The sequence below is a fragment of the Haematobia irritans genome, chromosome 2 (assembly GCF_050003625.1).
Source record: "Haematobia irritans isolate KBUSLIRL chromosome 2, ASM5000362v1, whole genome shotgun sequence".
Classification (NCBI taxonomy): Eukaryota; Metazoa; Arthropoda; class Insecta; order Diptera; family Muscidae; genus Haematobia; species Haematobia irritans.
In genome coordinates, this window is record NC_134398.1 from 92,646,605 (window position 1) to 92,665,039 (window position 18,435).

General features: G+C 35.9%; 1 protein-coding gene across 2 annotated transcripts in view; it reads right to left on the reverse strand.

Annotated features, from left to right (window-relative positions):
* Nucleotides 1–2,338: 2,338 nt before the first annotated feature.
* Nucleotides 2,339–18,435, reverse strand: part of LOC142225770 (alpha-N-acetylgalactosaminidase) — a 336,310-nt gene continuing 320,213 nt past the window's right edge. For both annotated transcript variants that reach the window (XM_075295592.1, XM_075295593.1), the window contains one exon: nt 2,339–2,687. In XM_075295592.1, coding sequence (XP_075151707.1) covers nt 2,559–2,687 — 129 coding nt within the window. In that variant the 3' untranslated portion in view covers nt 2,339–2,558. The remainder of the gene's footprint in view (nt 2,688–18,435) is intronic.

The window sequence follows — 18,435 nt, forward strand, 5'->3', positions numbered from 1 at the left end:
TTCTTTTCCGACTTTAGGTCTTTAATAAGACACAGTTTACAGTTCAAAATTTAATATAAAGGGTGATTTGTTAAGAGCTTGATAACTTTTTTTAAAAAAAAAACGCATAAAATTTGCAAAATCTCATCGGTTCTTTATTTGAAACGTTAGATTGGTCCATGACATTTACTTTTTGAAGATAATTTCATTTAAATGTTGACCGCGGCTGCGTCTTAGGTGGTCCATTCGGAAAGTCCAATTTTGGGCAACTTTTTCGAGCATTTCGGCCGGAATAGCCCGAATTTCTTCGGAAATGTTGTCTTCCAAAGCTGGAATAGTTGCTGGCTTATTTCTGTAGACTTTAGACTTGACGTAGCCCCACTAGTCCCCAATAGTCTAAAGGCGTCAAATCGCATGATCTTGGTGGCCAACTTACCGGTCCATTTCTTGAGATGAATTGTTCTCCGAAGTTTTCCCTCAAAATGGCCATAGAATCGCGAGCTGTGTGGCATGTAGCGCCATCTTGTTGAAACCACATGTCAACCAAGTTCAGTTCTTCCATTTTTGGCAACAAAAAGTTTGTTAGCATCGAACGATAGCGATCGCCATTCACCGTAACGTTGCGTCCAACAGCATCTTTGAAAAAATACGGTCCAATGATTCCACCAGCGTACAAACCACACCAAACAGTGCATTTTTCGGGATGCATGCGCAGTTCTTGAACGGCTTCTGGTTGCTCTTCACTCCAAATGCGGCAATTTTGCTTATTTACGTAGCCATTCAACCAGAAATGAGCCTCATCGCTGAACAAAATTTGTCGATAAAAAAGCGGATTTTCTGCCAACTTTTCTAGGGCCCATTCACTGAAAATTCGACGTTGTGGCAGATCGTTCGGCTTCATGATGAAATGTCAAAGCATACTGAGCATCTTTCTCTTTGACACCATGTCTGAAATCCCACGTGATCTGTCAAATACTAATGCATGAAAATCCTAACCTCAAAAGAATCACCCTTTATTACAATGTAATGTTGAAGATTTTTTCGGAATCTTCCGAACATATCTGGAATATATGTAAAAAAAAAAACTTTGGTCGAAGCGGGGATCGAACCCACGACCCTTGGTATGCAAGTCGGACGTAGCAACCACTGCTCCACGGTGCCAAACTAAATGTTTGTTTCTGTTAAATAAACTTTGTTTATTCGGTTCGTGGGCGCCGCAAGCTATGCTATATAAATATAACTTATATGGATATTTATCTATTGATGACCATAACAGGTACATAGCTCAGTGGTTAGTGTGTTGGCTTACAAAGTGCATGGTCCGCGGTTCGATTCTCCGTCCAGGCGAAAGGTAAAAAAAATTTAAAAATTTATAAAATCGTATAATTTCTTCTACATTGTTGGTATTACAGAAAAAGGTGCTAAGAACTAAAAAACTTCGTGGAAGTGAGAAAGATGTGAGGGAAAATGCAATTAGCCAGAAAAAAATTTTTTTGAGTTAGTCTTTATGAAATTGTTTTTACATCCTGGAAAAGAATAAACGTTTATCACAAAAAGTATATACTTTTCTTCCAAATGTACTTCCTTTCAACGAAAAGCAAATGAGAAACGAACTTTGTTTGTCTAAAATTTCGTTTGGGAGGAAAGAATTATTTTTTTGCGTGTACGATTACTAATTAGTTTACGGCATAAGGGCTTATCAAAGGTCTCTTAGATTGAAGGATTGTATAAAGGAGAAGATGAGCTGTTTTTTAAAGCCGCTACATTTTTCCGACTCGTTGTCGAAAAAATTATGAATTGACTTACGGCATAAGGGCTTTTTAAAGGTATCGTAAATTAAAGAAGTTTGCTATGAGAATATGAGTTGCTTTTTTAAAACCTGTTTTATTTTGCATCAAGAACACATTGTAATTCACAATACCAAACAAGGCCTATGAAGAGTTCTTTAAAAATGTGTCTTCAAACTCATGTCTCAAATAAGCCATTTCAAAAGGCCTCGACATATACGCTATGACAAAAGGGATAGCGATCTTAACAAACAAAGACCTTTTTCACGGCCTTTTTAAGCAATCGTTGGCGAATGAGTATGAACTTTTTGTAAAGAAGGGATTATGCTATAAGACCTAAACGTATGAGTATTGCTTCCAAAATAAGAGCTCCATGAATGCTTTAAATTGTAAGTGCTCTCGATTTACGCCGCTGGGATGCTATGGTTACATCTACACACTTACAGAAGCGAGCTTTTATGGTGTGCTCATTAGTATGCTTAAATAATTTCGTATTGCACAAGCGGAATTTTCTGCTGGGATGTGTTCTTACTTGGCTTTGTGATATTCTTGAAGGCTAAATGAAACACCAATTTCAAAAATGTTACCATATTTTTTTTATTTTAATTTTTGGTTCTTATTTTTTTTAAGATAGTCTTGTCTTTGCAGCAGTAATTTGAAACATTTAACCAGCTGAGAAGAGTGAAAAATACTTTACCCTACCTTTAGTATTTAATAAGGGGCTTTGTGTGAATGAATTATTTGCAATATATACACATAACTTTTTTTTATTAAAGCACAAACATCGACGAATCAGGGGTTCTCCACTAAACCAATTCTTTGAACTTCAGCTTTCAGCATAACCACTCCAGATGGATTTACTTTGACTTTTACTTTCGTTCTTGCATGTAGGATCCCATAATCAACATCCTCGTACAGATCCTGAAAAACAGTTAATAAAAATTTGTTATTATTACTTCGCTCACAATAAGTATGTAATAAGAAATAATATTACACACAAAAACGATTTTCACGAAAATTTTCAATCACGAAAATGATAATATCAATCACCTATGTTGATTGAAAACCAACTCGATTTTCAATTAAAAATTTAATTGACTTTTGTCACGGATTCAATTAATTGTGTGATTGAATCAATTAAAAAAATGATTGATTTTTGACATATAATTCAATCAATTTTTAAATTGAATCCATTAAAATTTTTATTAATTTCGCGACAATAATCAACCAAGTATTTGATTGATTCAATTAAATAACAGGTTGGCTGATAAGTCCCCGGTCTAAGAAAGAAAAACACATTTTTTATCAAAATTCGTTTTTATTATTCCACATAGTTCCCTACAAGCACGCACAGAAAACCAACCATGGTTGCCGCATCCATTTAATGTTTATCTAGAGCATGTAATTGCCGCGAAAACCATGTATTTTGTCTTTGTAAAAATAGTTTTCGAGCGGAGAAAAATGTATGGTGGCAATAAGCATTTGAATGGTTCTCAAATACCGCAAACATGTTCTATCATTTAAATGATAGAATTTGAGACAATTAAATGGTCGGGAAAATCATGTACCTGACCATTCATTTTTTTTACTTTTTTACAGGGAAAAAAGTTAAGTATAGACATGTCTAAGTATAGACATGTCTAGAACCATTACATGGCCATAAGACTATTTACATTTTTTCGTGACCATTTAATTTTTTAACTTTTTTGCAGCGAAAAGAATTTTATAAAAACATTGAGCAGGTACACACGATTTTCATTTTGCGCGTCAGTCATGTATTGATTGTTTCTTGGAATGGACGGAGAATACGGATTTACTGTTTTGTGTTAATTTATTCAGAAGTTTATGTGAAGACAAAAAAGGAAAGTGTATTTGAAAAAATGTACCTGTTTTTTGTTCTGTATTTTGCTATAGGGTATCATTTATTTTTATTTGCAGTTACATGATGTCTGCGTTTGTACATTTAATGGACACGCAGTAAATATGGAATGATTACTTATTGTTGAAAATGAAATAAAATAGAGTGTGTAAAAATATATGATGTTTGCTTGAACGGCATTATAAATACAAATAAACAATGAATTAGTTTATAAACAAATAAAAAACAAATAAATAAAGTTAATTTTGTGATTTATTTCCTCAAGTGGCGTCCTTTTTTCGACGATGAAAAAAGTTTTTTCATAAAGATCAAAACATTTTAGGTTGTGACCATGTTCTTTTAACTAGAAGAAAAACATTTTGAATGAATACCATAACATTTTAAATCGTGACCATTGTCTTTTCATTCAAACAAAATTCTTTTTATCAATATAATAACATTTTAGATGATGACAATTATATTTTTCTTAGAACCATGTTCACTGAGCCAACATGGTTGCAGGTGAAAATGTTATATGGTCGCCGCAAAAATAGCTCCTATCATATTATTTTGCTCTTCAAATATGATTGTGACAATCATGTCTCTTCTCTGCGTGAGAGCGATACAACGATTATAACGACCTTCAAATTTTTTGATACCATTTTGGTAGTACTCCTTCGGTTTTGCCTCAAAATAGGCCTCCGTTTCGGCGATCACCTCTTCATTGCAGCCAAATTTTTTCCCTGCGAGCATCCTTTTGAGGTCTGAGAACAAGAAAAAGTCGCTGGGGGCCAGATCTGGAGAATACGGTGGGTGGGGAAGCAATTCGAAGCCCAATTCATGAATTTTTGCCATCGTTCTCAATGGCTTGTGTCTTGGTGGAACAACACTTTTTTCTTCCGCCATTTCGACCTTCAAACGCTCCAATAACGCCATATAATAGTCACCGTTGATGGTTTTTCCCTTCTCAAGATAATCGATAAAAATTATTCCATGCGCATCCCAAAAAACAGAGGCCATTACTTTGCCTGCGGACTTTTGAGTCTTTCTGTCCACTCAGCCGACTGTCGATTGGACTCAGTGTGTAGTGATGGAGCCTTGTTTCATCCATTGTCACATATCGACGGAAAAACTCGGGTGTATTACGAGTTAACAGCTGCAAACACCGTTCAGAATCATCAACTCGTTGTTGTTTTTGGTCAAATATGAGCTCGCGCGGCAACCATTTTGCACAGAGCTTCCGCATATCCAAATATTGATGAATGATATGACTAACGCGTTCCTTTGATATTTTTAAGGTCTCTGCTATCTCAATCAACTTCATTTTACGGTCATTAAAAATCATTTTGTGGATTTTTTTGATGTTTTCGTCGGTAACCACCTCTTTCGGGCGTCCACTGCGTTCACCGTCCTCCGTGCTCATTTCACCACGCTTGAATTTTGCATACCAATCAATTATTGTTGATTTCCCTGGGGCAGAGTCCGGAAACTCATTATCAAGCCAAGTTTTTGCTTCCACCGTATTTTTTCCCTTCAGAAAACAGTATTTTATCAAAACCCGAAATTCCTTTTTTCCATTTTTTTCACAATAACAAAAGTTGCTTCACGCTCTATCTCACAAACTAATTGACTTACAGACGTCAAATTTTGACACGAATCATTTGAAGAATAATATGCATTTAATACTAGCGACGCGATCTATGTGTCAGACCGGGGACTTATCAGCCAACCTGTTAATTAATTGATATTGGCAATAAATTTCAACCAAAATCTTTTTTAATTTCGTTTGAAATAAAAGAAAATATGCCTTTCATATAAAAAATATTCAATATTTAATTTTTGTGAATTATGCTAAACAAAAGAATTTGGTTCTTATTATTTGTGTGTTTTGTTCTAACATAACTTACACATACAATTACAACTAAAGGTGGGTATTAAGTTCTAGTTTAGCCGCTAAAACCGAAATTAAATCAGTAAAAACAGTATAAAATTATACCTCTTTGATGCAAATTTTATTAAAACTTGATGGGGATACCCCAAAGCAACTTTTCACAAAATGTATATTTTTTTTAATGAATTATTAGAGAAAAATAATCGTGAAAATATGGGTATTTTAGCGGCTAAACTCGAACTTAATACTCACCTTAAAGGATGAAATAAAACCATATAAATCGTTATAATCGTTATTATAAAACCATATAAATCGTTATAAATCGTTCCTTATCATAATAACTTTCCTTCTAATATGTATATTTAATTCAACCGTCGAACGGAACGGACGTGTTTTTTTAATAGCGGATAAAATCATCGTAATAAGTACCTACTACAAATTTCAAGTGTGGTGGGATATTAGGCCACCATGCAGAGAAATTCAAAGACATCCACTGGGTTGCTAACTTCAGGGCCCAGTCGACGGGTATCGACTGGAGTTATAAATTTGGGCAATGACCAAGAGTTAGGCCCAATTAGTCGACCTGTAGACGGGTCGACAGGTGGCGACAATTTGACAAGTCGAACCTTTTCCAAGGTATCGGCATCAAAAGGAGGTAATCCCTCACGAAAGAGATTCAAGGAACGCAGAAATGCTTTGTTTATCCTAAACAACGTTGCCAATTTAGCTCTTTTCCCGCTAGATTTGGCTTTTTTTGAAGACGTTTAGCGGAAAAAAAATGCATTTAGCTTTTAGCTTTTTTTCTGGCTTTTTTTCATGACCCTTTTAGCAATTTTTGGCTTTTTTATTTTCGACATGTTCTTATTGAAATATGGATAAAACTTCGTTTTTATCTAAGTCTTGCTGCCAGAATAAGGTTTTCCGCATATTTCAAAGCTCAATTGAAGCCTTAATAATTATTCCAGCCATTATGCGGGCATTTTTGCAGCAAATACACATTGTTGTAAAGTTTTTTCCTCGTATTCATAAAAGTTATCGTAAACTTTAAATCTACTATTACCATACAAATTGCTTATATAAACTGTCAGTAAATTATTAGGAATATTAGGAATAATAGCATTTGACTCGTTTATCCTTTTTATGTTATTATATTTAATACGTATTCTAAAGTTATTATGATATTACTAAATTAAAATAGTAGATGTGAATTGCTTTGTACACTGAAAAAATATTGTCATGAGGCCAAAGATTTCATGTCTTTAAAATACGAACGCGAATTTTGGTTATAATAGCATTTGTGAATTCCTCTTATATGTTATAAACTGTTTTCCTTGTCCAAAAGCCGATAAAATGGTTTTGTCCGTATAGTTAAGTGATTCAACGTAAAAATGGGTATCTTTTCATGAAAGAAGGCTAGGGTCAATTCTAAAAAATTCTTAAAATTAATTAAATAGTCTTTAAATTTGTGGAGTTTTTGTATCTTGAACACAAACCAAAATAGCGTTCAAAAATAGAAGAGGTTTTTTAACATTTTATTTTAAAAACGTATACACAGAATAATTTCTACTTAAAGTCGAGTCTGAATTTGGAAATTTAAGTTGCGTTAGCACGTTTTTAAAGCACTGTGATAGCTCATGAAGAAAAAGCTGAAAAAACGAATATATTCAAATTTGACTCTGAATCAATACCAAAATCATTAGTGTACAAAATCTTTGGAACCGAACATAGAAATAATTAAGGAAATAAAGTTTTGAATGTGGTATTATTTTTTTAACATCAAAAAAAAAAATGCAATAAAAAATTCGTAGTGATAGGATCAAAATAAATCTGCTAGTTATTAATGGAATGGATTTACATTTACGAAAATTGGACAATAGGTTTGTATTGGAAATTTTCGAATAAAAGTTATTCAGTATAAACTTGCAAGACAGTTAGAATGTGTTTTATTCTCTTGGGCAATATTAGGAGAAGTGTACACGTTCACGAATTTATCATTAATTCAGTTAAAACGAAAGATATTGATATTTTCTAATGCAGTTCTATGTGACATTGGACTTGTTGATGATTAACCAACTGATAATTGCAAGTTTACCGGGAAAAAAGTTTTTACTAGGAAATATAAATGAAGGACTTCCAGTAAAAATTTGTGATAGTAATCAAAATGTATCGAGTACGCAAACAGAGCTAATGTGACATAGATTTTCTTACAGTCTCACAGAAATGGAAATAAAATGAATACAATTAAAATAATATGCATTTTAAGTGAAATAAAGCCTTTAAGTTTGTTAAATTTCAATCAAAAATGTGACTTTTGATACAAAAAAATTTAGCTTTTTTTCTAGCTATTTTTTAACATTTTTTAGCTTTTTTTGGCTAGTTTTTTGGACAAATCTAGCGGTTTTTGGTGAAACAATTCTGACAACGCTGATCCTAAAGGAATTAGGATCAGTCGACCCAAGCACGTTGTCGGCTAAACAAAGCGATTCCTTAAAATGGGCTCAAGGAATTCTTGAGGCTGGAAAAAGGGAACGATCACCGGATGAGCTGCCATCCTCCAAAAGAGATCAAAGATCGTTTGCCTCAGTTGCTAAAGACAGCCTTGTGATGGCTATCATTAATAAAGGAACATTGGACGGTATGGTTCCAAAGCAAAAATGGGGGGAAATTGAGAATTCTCTGTCTGTCGTCTACTCACAGGTGCTGGAAAAGTTTCCCGGTCCAGATCCTCGACACCAAGAGGCTGGTTGGTATCAAGGACGATTTAAGCTAGTCGCATTTGAGGACCAGAGGTCTATAGAATGTTTTAAAGCTGCTCTGATACTAATTGGTGAAGTTTGGGAAGGAGCTGCTCTATAGTTAGTCGAGAAGAAAGACATACCGGCTAGACCTAGAGCACATGCGTGAATACCTACCCCGAATCTATTTTAAATAGACTGAAACGATGCAATCCAGATCTTCCAACAGCTGATTGGAAGGTTGGCCGTTTGGATGAAGTGGATGGACCAAGACGGCATGCAGTGTTTATATTGAACACTCAGTCTTTGCCACATCTAGCAAAGTCCCATTGCCGTGTATGTTATGGCTTTCATTATATCCAAATGAAGGTATATAAAAACGATAAAGGATTCAAAAATGGACAAGCCTCTGTCTGAATCAGAAGTAAGCGAATCCTCTTGCGAAGTCGAGGGAGATACCAAAGTTGAAGACATGGATAGACACCGTATGTGACAGGAGGTTTCTATTGCGAGAGGCACCGAGATCTCTGAAGAGGACATTCTGATGACTCTATTGAAGCGGCTGATGTGACGGTTGTTGAAAATCTCGATGGTCCTACGGATCCTCCAGATAAATCTTCACCATTGTAAGGCTGCATGTGCTGCCTTTAAAGTTCTCCTGATGAAAGGGGACATAGATATAGTTCATATTCAAGAACCATATGTTTCTAGAAACAAAATATGTGAATTAAGTACTCCGGGGTTCAAACTATTGCAGTATACTGGTAATGATGTAATTCGAGCCTGTATAATTGCTAAAAACGAGCTTAACTTGTTTCTGCTTCCTTCAATGTGCAATGCAGACAATGTCGTTGCCAGTTTAGAAATGGCCAAATGCAAATATTGGGTATCTTCAGTCTATATGGGACATGACAGGGAGATGCCTCCATGTGCCGTTAAGACCTTAGTTGAGGAGTCACTGAAAACAAAGACGAAACTCATTATGGGATGCGATGCGAATGCACATCATAGTATATGGGGAAGTAGTGATACTAATGCAAGGGGAGATTCGCTAATAGAGTTTATTTTGCGTACTAATCTGGTAGTTTGCAACAAGGGAGATGCCCCAACCTTTGTGACTAAAAACAGGCAAGAGGTTTTGGACATCAACTTGGCCTCGCAAGAACTGAATGAAATGATATCTGAGTGGCAGGTTTTAACTGAACACAGCTTCTCAGATCATCGCTACATCAGTTTCAAATTTGATGTTCATATCACCATATATTTCCGCCAAATGTTAGGAAAGCTGACTGGAATAGGTATAGGGAATTGTTCAATATGATGATACCGGAAATACCAGAGACAAATATGAGCACTGTGCAAGTTATCGAACACGCAGTGGAGAGGATTACTAAGGCCTTCAACATTTCACTGAAAGCTGCATGCCCTAAGGGGAAGCCAAGGGGGAAAAATCGACCACCATGGTGGTCTACGGAGATAGGTAATATGAGGAAATCGTGCAGGAAGCTCTTTAACAAAGCAAAGTCCACCAGAGCTCCTGTGGATTGGGACGCTTACAAGAAGAATCTGAGAGGATACAAGCGAGAACTGAAAAAGGCTCAGCATAACTATTGGAATGATTACTGCAGCAGCATTGAGAATACGTCCGAGGCTTCCAGACTACGGAAGGTGCTAGCATCCACGAAACCCGCTCCAGGTTTCATTAAAACATCGGAGGGCAATTGGACAACGTCCAGTGAGGAGACGCTGGAGGTACTAATGGATACACATTTTCCCGGAAATCAGACGGTTGAACCATGTTCTGGCGGTGCCACAGTGGCTCAGCGGTCGTTTCCTATCGAGGAAATTGTATCAGAATCTAGAATAAAATGGGCGTTAAATAGCTTTGGATCATTCAAATCCCCCGGACCTGATGGAATTACTCCGGCGGAGTTAAAAGCGGTGGCTGACAGAATTATCCCCTGGTTGTCGGCGATATATATAGGATGTATCAACTTAGCATATATTCCACGAAAGTGGAGAGAATCAAAAGTCGTTTTCATACCTAAAGCGGGAAAAGCCTCTCACTCGAATGCGAAGGATTTCCGACCAATCAGCTTATCATCATTCCTACTTAAGACTCTGGAGAGGATGATAAATAAAGGGTGATTTGTTAAGAGCTTGATAACTTTTTTTTTAAAAAAAACGCATAAAATTTGCAAAATCTCATCGGTTCTTTATTTGAAACGTTAGATTGGTCCATGACATTTACTTTTTGAAGATAATTTCATTTAAATGTTGACCGCGGCTGCGTCTTAGGTGGTCCATTCGGAAAGTCCAATTTTGGGCAACTTTTTCGAGCATTTCGGCCGGAATAGCCCGAATTTCTTCGGAAATGTTGTCTTCCAAAGCTGGAATAGTTGCTGGCTTATTTCTGTAGACTTTAGACTTGACGTAGCCCCACAAAAAATAGTCTAAAGGCGTCAAATCGCATGATCTTGGTGGCCAACTTACCGGTCCATTTCTTGAGATGAATTGTTCTCCGAAGTTTTCCCTCAAAATGGCCATAGAATCGCGAGCTGTGTGGCATGTAGCGCCATCTTGTTGAAACCACATGTCAACCAAGTTCAGTTCTTCCATTTTTGGCAACAAAAAGTTTGTTAGCATCGAACGATAGCGATCGCCATTCACCGTAACGTTGCGTCCAACAGCATCTTTGAAAAAATACGGTCCAATGATTCCACCAGCGTACAAACCACACCAAACAGTGCATTTTTCGGGATGCATGGGCAGTTCTTGAACGGCTTCTGGTTGCTCTTCACTCCAAATGCGGCAATTTTGCTTATTTATGTAGCCATTCAACCAGAAATGAGCCTCATCGCTGAACAAAATTTGTCGATAAAAAGGCGGATTTTCTGCCAACTTTTCTAGGGCCCATTCACTGAAAATTCGACGTTGTGGCTCGTTAGTAAGTCTATTCATGATGAAATGTCAAAGCATACTGAGCATCTTTCTCTTTGACACCATGTCTGAAATCCCACGTGATCTGTCAAATACTAATGCATGAAAATCCTAACCTCAAAAGAATCACCCTTTATTTATCTTAGAACTAGCGTCGATTCAAGTTTGCTCTCGAAACGAAAACATGCATACTCGAAGGGCAGGTCTACTGAGACCGCATTGCATGAACTAGTCAGCTTTATTGAAAGCTCACTATCTGTCAAAGAATACACAATCGTGGCATTTCTAGACATCGAAGGGGCGTTCAATAACGTCCATCCGAGCTCGATATTAAATGGACTGACAACTCTGAATGTTGATCCAGGTATACTTAGGCTGTTAGACGAACTTCTAAGGAAGAGACGCATTTCAGCCACACTAGGACAAGCAAACATACAAAGGTATGTGAACAGAGGCACTCCTCAAGGAGGACTTCTATCACCTCTTCTTTGGAATGTTGCTATAAACGACCTTCTGGTTTCCCTAGAAAAAGAAATGATACAAGTGGTGGCGTACGCAGATGATGTGGCGCTAGCAGTCAGGGGAAAATTCCCATCAACAGTTAGAGATATTATACAGAGAGCCCTCCGGATGACTGAGAAATGGGCGAAAGATAATGGTCTTGGGGTATATCCTGCAAACACAGAACTAGTCATGTACTGCAAAGATCGCAAAACTCCCACGGTTAGGCCCATTTCCTTAGGGGGTATTGAAATTCCCTTTAGGGAGTGTGCAAAATACCTTGGTGTTATTTTGGACAGGAAGCTGAACTTTAAGCTTAATATTGAAGAAAGGGCGAGGAAAGCAACGGTAGCTTTATACTCGTGCAAAAAGGCAATAGGGAAAAAGTGGGGACTAAAACCAAAAATTGTACATTGGCTATACACGGCAGTGGTTAGACCTATAATGCTATATGGTGTTGTAGTCTGGTGGCTGGCACTTCACCAGCCGACAAGTTTAGACAAAGTTCAGCGTATGGCGTGCTTGTGTATCTCAGGTGCATTCAGCACGACAGGAACAAATTCCCTTAATGTCATACTGCATCTATTGCCTTTAGACATTTCGGCCAAACAGTCAGCTGCAACAACGGCTGTGCGGTTGCGCGAGCTATCGCTGTGGTCGGAAAATAGTTACGGTCACAGTTCGGTCCTCAAAATAATGCCAGATGTGCCTAGAGTAGTGGATTACACCCTGGCAAAACCACTTTTCGACAAAAAGTTTGAAACTCTAATTCCAACAGTGAGGCGTGGTGTACACAGACCCCGGGGAATAAAAGATATATAGATTTCTATACTGATGGCTCCAAATATAATGGACAAGTGGGGTTCGGAGTATATTCTAAAGATCTGGAACTTCGAATAGCGAAAAGATTACCTGATCACTGTAGTGTTTTTCAGGCTGAAATATTAGCAATAAGAGAAGTGGTGAATTGGCTGAGAAGTAATGCTCCAAGCAATATTGGCATTAATATATACTCAGACAGTCAACCTGCAATAAAATCCTTGGACTCTGTGTTCCTCAACTCGAAAACGGCCATCGACTGCCGCAAATCTCTCAATGAGATGGCTGAGCAGCACAATATTCACCTAATATGGGTGCCTGGCCATAGGAACATACCGGGGAACTGCGAAGCAGATGAGCTAGCAAGGCTAGGAACTACCTTACATATTCCAGGGGAACTAGAATCTGTTGGTATGCCTCTGGCTACCTGCAAGCTCTTACTGCGTGTCATGATGGCAAATGTTCGATGGGAGAATTGTAAGGGTTGTAACGACACCAAGCAAATATGGCCCCATTTAAACTTAAACCGCACACTAGATATGCTAGTGTTCTCGAGACGCCAGATATCACTCCTGATATCTGCTATAACTATTGGTGCGAAGTATAATGACTATTGTATGAGCTGTCATGATGCGGAGGAAAAGGAATCAATAAAATAAAAGGGGCATATAGCCCCTAAAATTAAGAACAATCTGGTTGGTTCAGCGAAGAAAAATAATCGAGAGGTTCAGCGGTTAAAACTAGATGTGCCCATATGTAATAGGTACTTTTAGTTAATGTGGTATCACAATGGACTGAATAGTCTAAGTGAGCCTGAATCTTAATCGGGCTGCCACTTTAACCTAACCTAACCTAATATGTAGATGCGCCTAACTCAGCAGTCTGTATTTTTAGTAAACATTACCTGCATAGAATATGAAGTTGAATTCTTAGTTACAGATTTGCAATCTTCTTATTAGGTTGTAGTCTTTTTGAATTTAATTTATTTTAATTTTAGTATAAATGGAAAATACATATTTTTATTATTATAAAAATGTTTAAAATTTTTATACTTTTAAATCCAAAAGTGATTTTTTTACCATTACACTGTTAGAAAAATATGTTTTTCACAAGTTCCGATATAAACAAAATGTGTTTCGGTCACTATTTTTAAACACAATATATTTAAGTGCAAACATATAATGTTCCTAAACTAACACTAAATGTTTGGGACACATGTGTTAATATGTTAGAATAATTATGTTTGGGGCATGAATGTTTCATGAAAATAATATGTGTGAATGTAAACATATATTAATTTACAAATTTCGAGTAAACATATATATGTTGTGATATTTTATTCAGAGAGTGACAGAGAGAGAGAGAGAGAGAGGGTATAGAGAAAGAAATAGAGATGGAAACCGGGAGGTTTGACGAAATGTTTCAACATAACATAGCGAGAGAATCAGAAGAGAGCAATTTCTGTGAAACCAATTGTATGTTGTTTCGGAAAAATGTTTTATGATAAGGCCAAAAATTTGATATCCTTAAGTCTAAATATTGTTTAATTTGAATATTAGAATGAGTATTTGGAGTAAAGAGAATAGACATTCGGAACCAAGAGAATAGACATTAAAAAAAGCAGCACGTGTTTCCGCTTTGAGAGCAGCATTTTATGTATGTGTGGACATGTGCTTTGTTTATCATTTGGCATTATGGGCACAATTTTTTTCTTGCTTCGTTAAAAGAAATCGGAACGTACGAGGAATAAAAAAAGTGGATAATATAAAAAAATTACAAAGGGGTCTTCATAAAAATGACGAAAGGGCACTATACTCTTTTTAGAGTTGGGACAGTAAAATGAAAAAAGGAGGAAATAGTGAAAAAGTAAACAGTAAAATGTATAAAAACAAAGTTTAGTTCCTCTTTATTAATAAGTAGTCCAAGAGGAGTTGACGGACACCTTCAAAAATAAAAGCGCGCATTAAGTTCTAATTTTATAGTTAAAGCAATTGAATAAGTGTATTTTCTTTAAAATGAATTATTAAAGAAAAGTAAAAGGCAAAACAGGGTAATTTTAGAGCGATAATGCCAAGTTAATACCGGCCTTAAAGGTAAAAATGAATTTAAATACAAACACGATAAGTTTTAAATGCATTTAAAATGGTGTTAAATGCTAGTAAAAAACTGCTCACGACTAAATAAATTTATGTGTATATTATGAAATTATTTTTGTATGTTTATACTCGACTCCACGTTCTTCTTTTGTTAGAGTTTTTGAATTCCTTCCAAAATTTCAAACTTTTATACCAAAAACAGTTTTTTGTTACAAAATTGTTATTTTTGCAATAAAAAAAAATAATATTTTATTCAAAAGCTCAGTCCATGTCGTTTATATAAAGCACTGTTTCTGACTGTAAATCTTTAATAACCCACATTAGTTTCATTAAAAAAATTAATATAGTATAAATATAAATGTGTAAGTAAACAAAAAAAAAAATGATGTTCGGTCGGAACAGGGATTGAACCCACGACCCTTTGCATGCAAGGCATGCTAACCACTGCTCCACGTGGCCAACAAATATATGTTTCTGTTAAATAATGTTATGTTTGCATGGGTTCGTAGGCGCTGCGAACTATGCTATATAAATGTAAATTATAACGATAATTGTCTAGTGGTGACTATAACAGTTACGTAGCCCAGTGGATAGTGTGTTAGCTTACAAACTGTATGGTCCTCGGTTCGATTCTCCGTCAGACGAAAGGTAAAATTTAAAAAATTTATAAAATTGAATAATTTCTTCAACATTATTTGTATTACAGAAAAAGATGCCTAGAACTAACAAATTTCGTGGAAGTGAAAATTATGTGAGGGAGTGAACACAATCTTCTTTGGGGAAAATTCTTCCAAGCATATAATATTTTTAGGCTCAAACTGCTTCCAAACATATAATATGTTCACATAAAACAAACATATTAATGTTTCGGCAGAATCCAATAATATATGTGCTTCCTGCAAAATATGTTTGGAACATATGTTAGAGAAGCGATTTTTTAGGGTGTACGTACATAGAGATTATAATGCAGCTCATTAGGTTATTTATCATATATTCTGGTCTCTGCTTGGGTTCAAAGTGAAAATGACAGGTAAAACAAAAATGCAATTTAATAACAACGCTACTTCGCAACCTGAAGGTGATCTTCCAACGAACCCATACCGCTCATGGTTTTAAGAAACCTAAGAGTGAAAAAAATACAATGTTAAAAGATCAATACTCACCTGCTGATTGCAAAAATATTCTTATACTACGAGTAGATGATTTTTATACTCTTCACCACTACTGTGGTACAGGGTATAATACGTTTGTGCATTTGTATGTAACGCTCAAAAGGAACCGTCATAGACCCATCTTTTAGTATACCGAATCAAATTCTGAGTCGATTTAGCGTTGTCCGACTGTCCGTCTGTCGGTTCATGTATTTTTGTGTGCAAAGTCCAGCTCGCAATTTACGTCCAATCATCCTCAAATTTGGTCTTTTTTCGGCTCAAAGACGATCATCAATAGAGATCGGTTAATATTTAGATATAGCTGTCATATATATTTATAACCGATCTGGTCATAAATGACGTATTTATCAACTGATCTTCTTCCCATTTCTTATATTCGAATGTTTTGTGAGTTTCATAAATTTTGAAAAATATCAGTCAAATCGGTTCAAATTCAGATATTCGCCCGTTTTACACTCCTATGGTCCCAGAGGCCAATGTTTTATTGCGATTTATAGGAAATTTTGCACGGGGAATAAAATGAACATTATAAATATACATACACTCTTATGGCCCCTGAGGCCATAAATTTCCGAGTTACGTGAAATTTGGCACAGGGAGTAGAATTAACAGTATAAGTATTGCGATTTACACTCATATTACCACCGTAGGTCAAAAATGCACCCCGATTTACTTGAATTTGTGTACAGGGAAAGGAAATAACATTTTTACTATGCATGTCAAATTTAGTTGAAATTGGTGCAGATTCAGATATAGATTTCGTCCGATACGCATTTATATGGCTCCGGAGAGAGTAGAATTAATATTCTTGCTATGCATGTCAAAGTTGGTCCAAATTGGTTCAGATTTAGATATAACTCCCATATATAGCTCTTAAATGTTTATTCAAATGACCACAGAGGCCAAAGTTTCATTTCAAATATTTTGAACATTTTCACAGAGAGTGCAATTAAAATTTTAGCAATGGGTGCCAAATTTAGTCAAAATCGGCTCAGATGTAGACATTTTAGCATTTTCCTTGTAAAATCGCTAGGTCGAAAACTCGCAAAAATGATTCAAATTTACCCAGCAAAAAATTTGGAAGTTCTTCCAAAGGCACAACTTTAAAAGCACTTCCAGAAGATGCACTCACAATGATTGTCTTTATTTTAACTACCCAGGAAGTTCTTTTAATTAAATTTTTTATAACTTGGTTTTTCCATACTTTTAATTGGTAGTTTTACTCTTTTTTATTTCAAATAGGTTAAAAATAGAATAAGAATTCATAAAATGGTACAAACCATTTAAATTTTGTCGAAAAAAAAAATGCTAAATTCAATCTGAAAAAATTGTGAATTTTTGAAAATAGTTGAGGTCAAACGTTGCCGACAAGCGTTAGAATCCATTAAAAATTATAAATATTATTTATTTGACAACATATCACCGAATTTTTTAATTTATATCCAGAACATTGAATTCCGATCACAACTAAAGAAGTGATGCAAAATCAGTGCAACAGCCGTCCTATGACAAGCCCATGTTAAATTCATCGCTTCTGCGTCAATTTTGCACCACTTCCGGCTCCAAAAAGAACATTTTCATCACTTTTTTGGCGATGCTTTTTTTGCTGGGTAACTATACTCTTATTCGTATGTATCGACCGTTAAATCATAAATGCAGATTTGCAAATTTTATGCAATTTAAAAATTTCAAATATTTTTATACCCTCCACCATAGTATGGGGGTATATTAACTTTGTCATTCCGTTTGTAAAACATCGAAATATTGCTCTAAGACCCCATAAAGTATATATATTCTGGGTCGTGGTGAAATTCTGAGTCGATCTAACCATGTCCGTCCGTCCGTCTGTTGAAATCACGCTAACTTCCGAACGAAACAAGCTATCGACTTGAAGTATGGCACAATTAGTTGTTATTGATGTAGGTCGGATGGTATTGCAAATGGGCCATATCGGTCCACTTTTACGTATAGCCCCCATATAAACCGATGCTCAGATTTGGATTGCAGAGCCTCTTGGAGGAGCAAAATTCATCCGATCCGGTTGAAATTTGGTACATGGTGTTAGTATATGGTCTCTAACAACCATGCAAAAATTGGTCCATATCGCTTCATAATTACAGTATGTCAAGAAAGTCTTTTGACATTGCCAAATATTTCGAATTCCAGAAATAATTGAAGTAAAAATCGAGTTGTTAATTCGTTTTGAGAAAAATAAAATATGTATACTTTGCAAAATACATAATAAAATATTTTTTAAAATTAAATTATATTTAATTTTGGAACAAAACATAAGTTTTATCCTATTGTCAAAACACTTTCTTGACATACTGTATATATATAGCCCCCATATAAACGATACCCAGATTTGACCTCCGGAGCCTCATGGATGAGCAAAATTCATCCGATTCGGTTAAAATTTGGTACGTGGTGTTAGTATGTGGTCTCTAACAACCATGCACGAATTTGTTCATATCGGTCCATAATTATATGTAGCCCCCATATAAAACGATCCCCAGATTTGACTTCCGGAGCCCCTTAGGTTAGGTTAAGGTTAGGTTAAAGTGGCAGCCCGATTAAGGTTCAGGCTCACTTAGACTATTCAGTCCATTGTGATACCACATTAACTAAAAGTACCTATTACATATGGGCACTTCTAG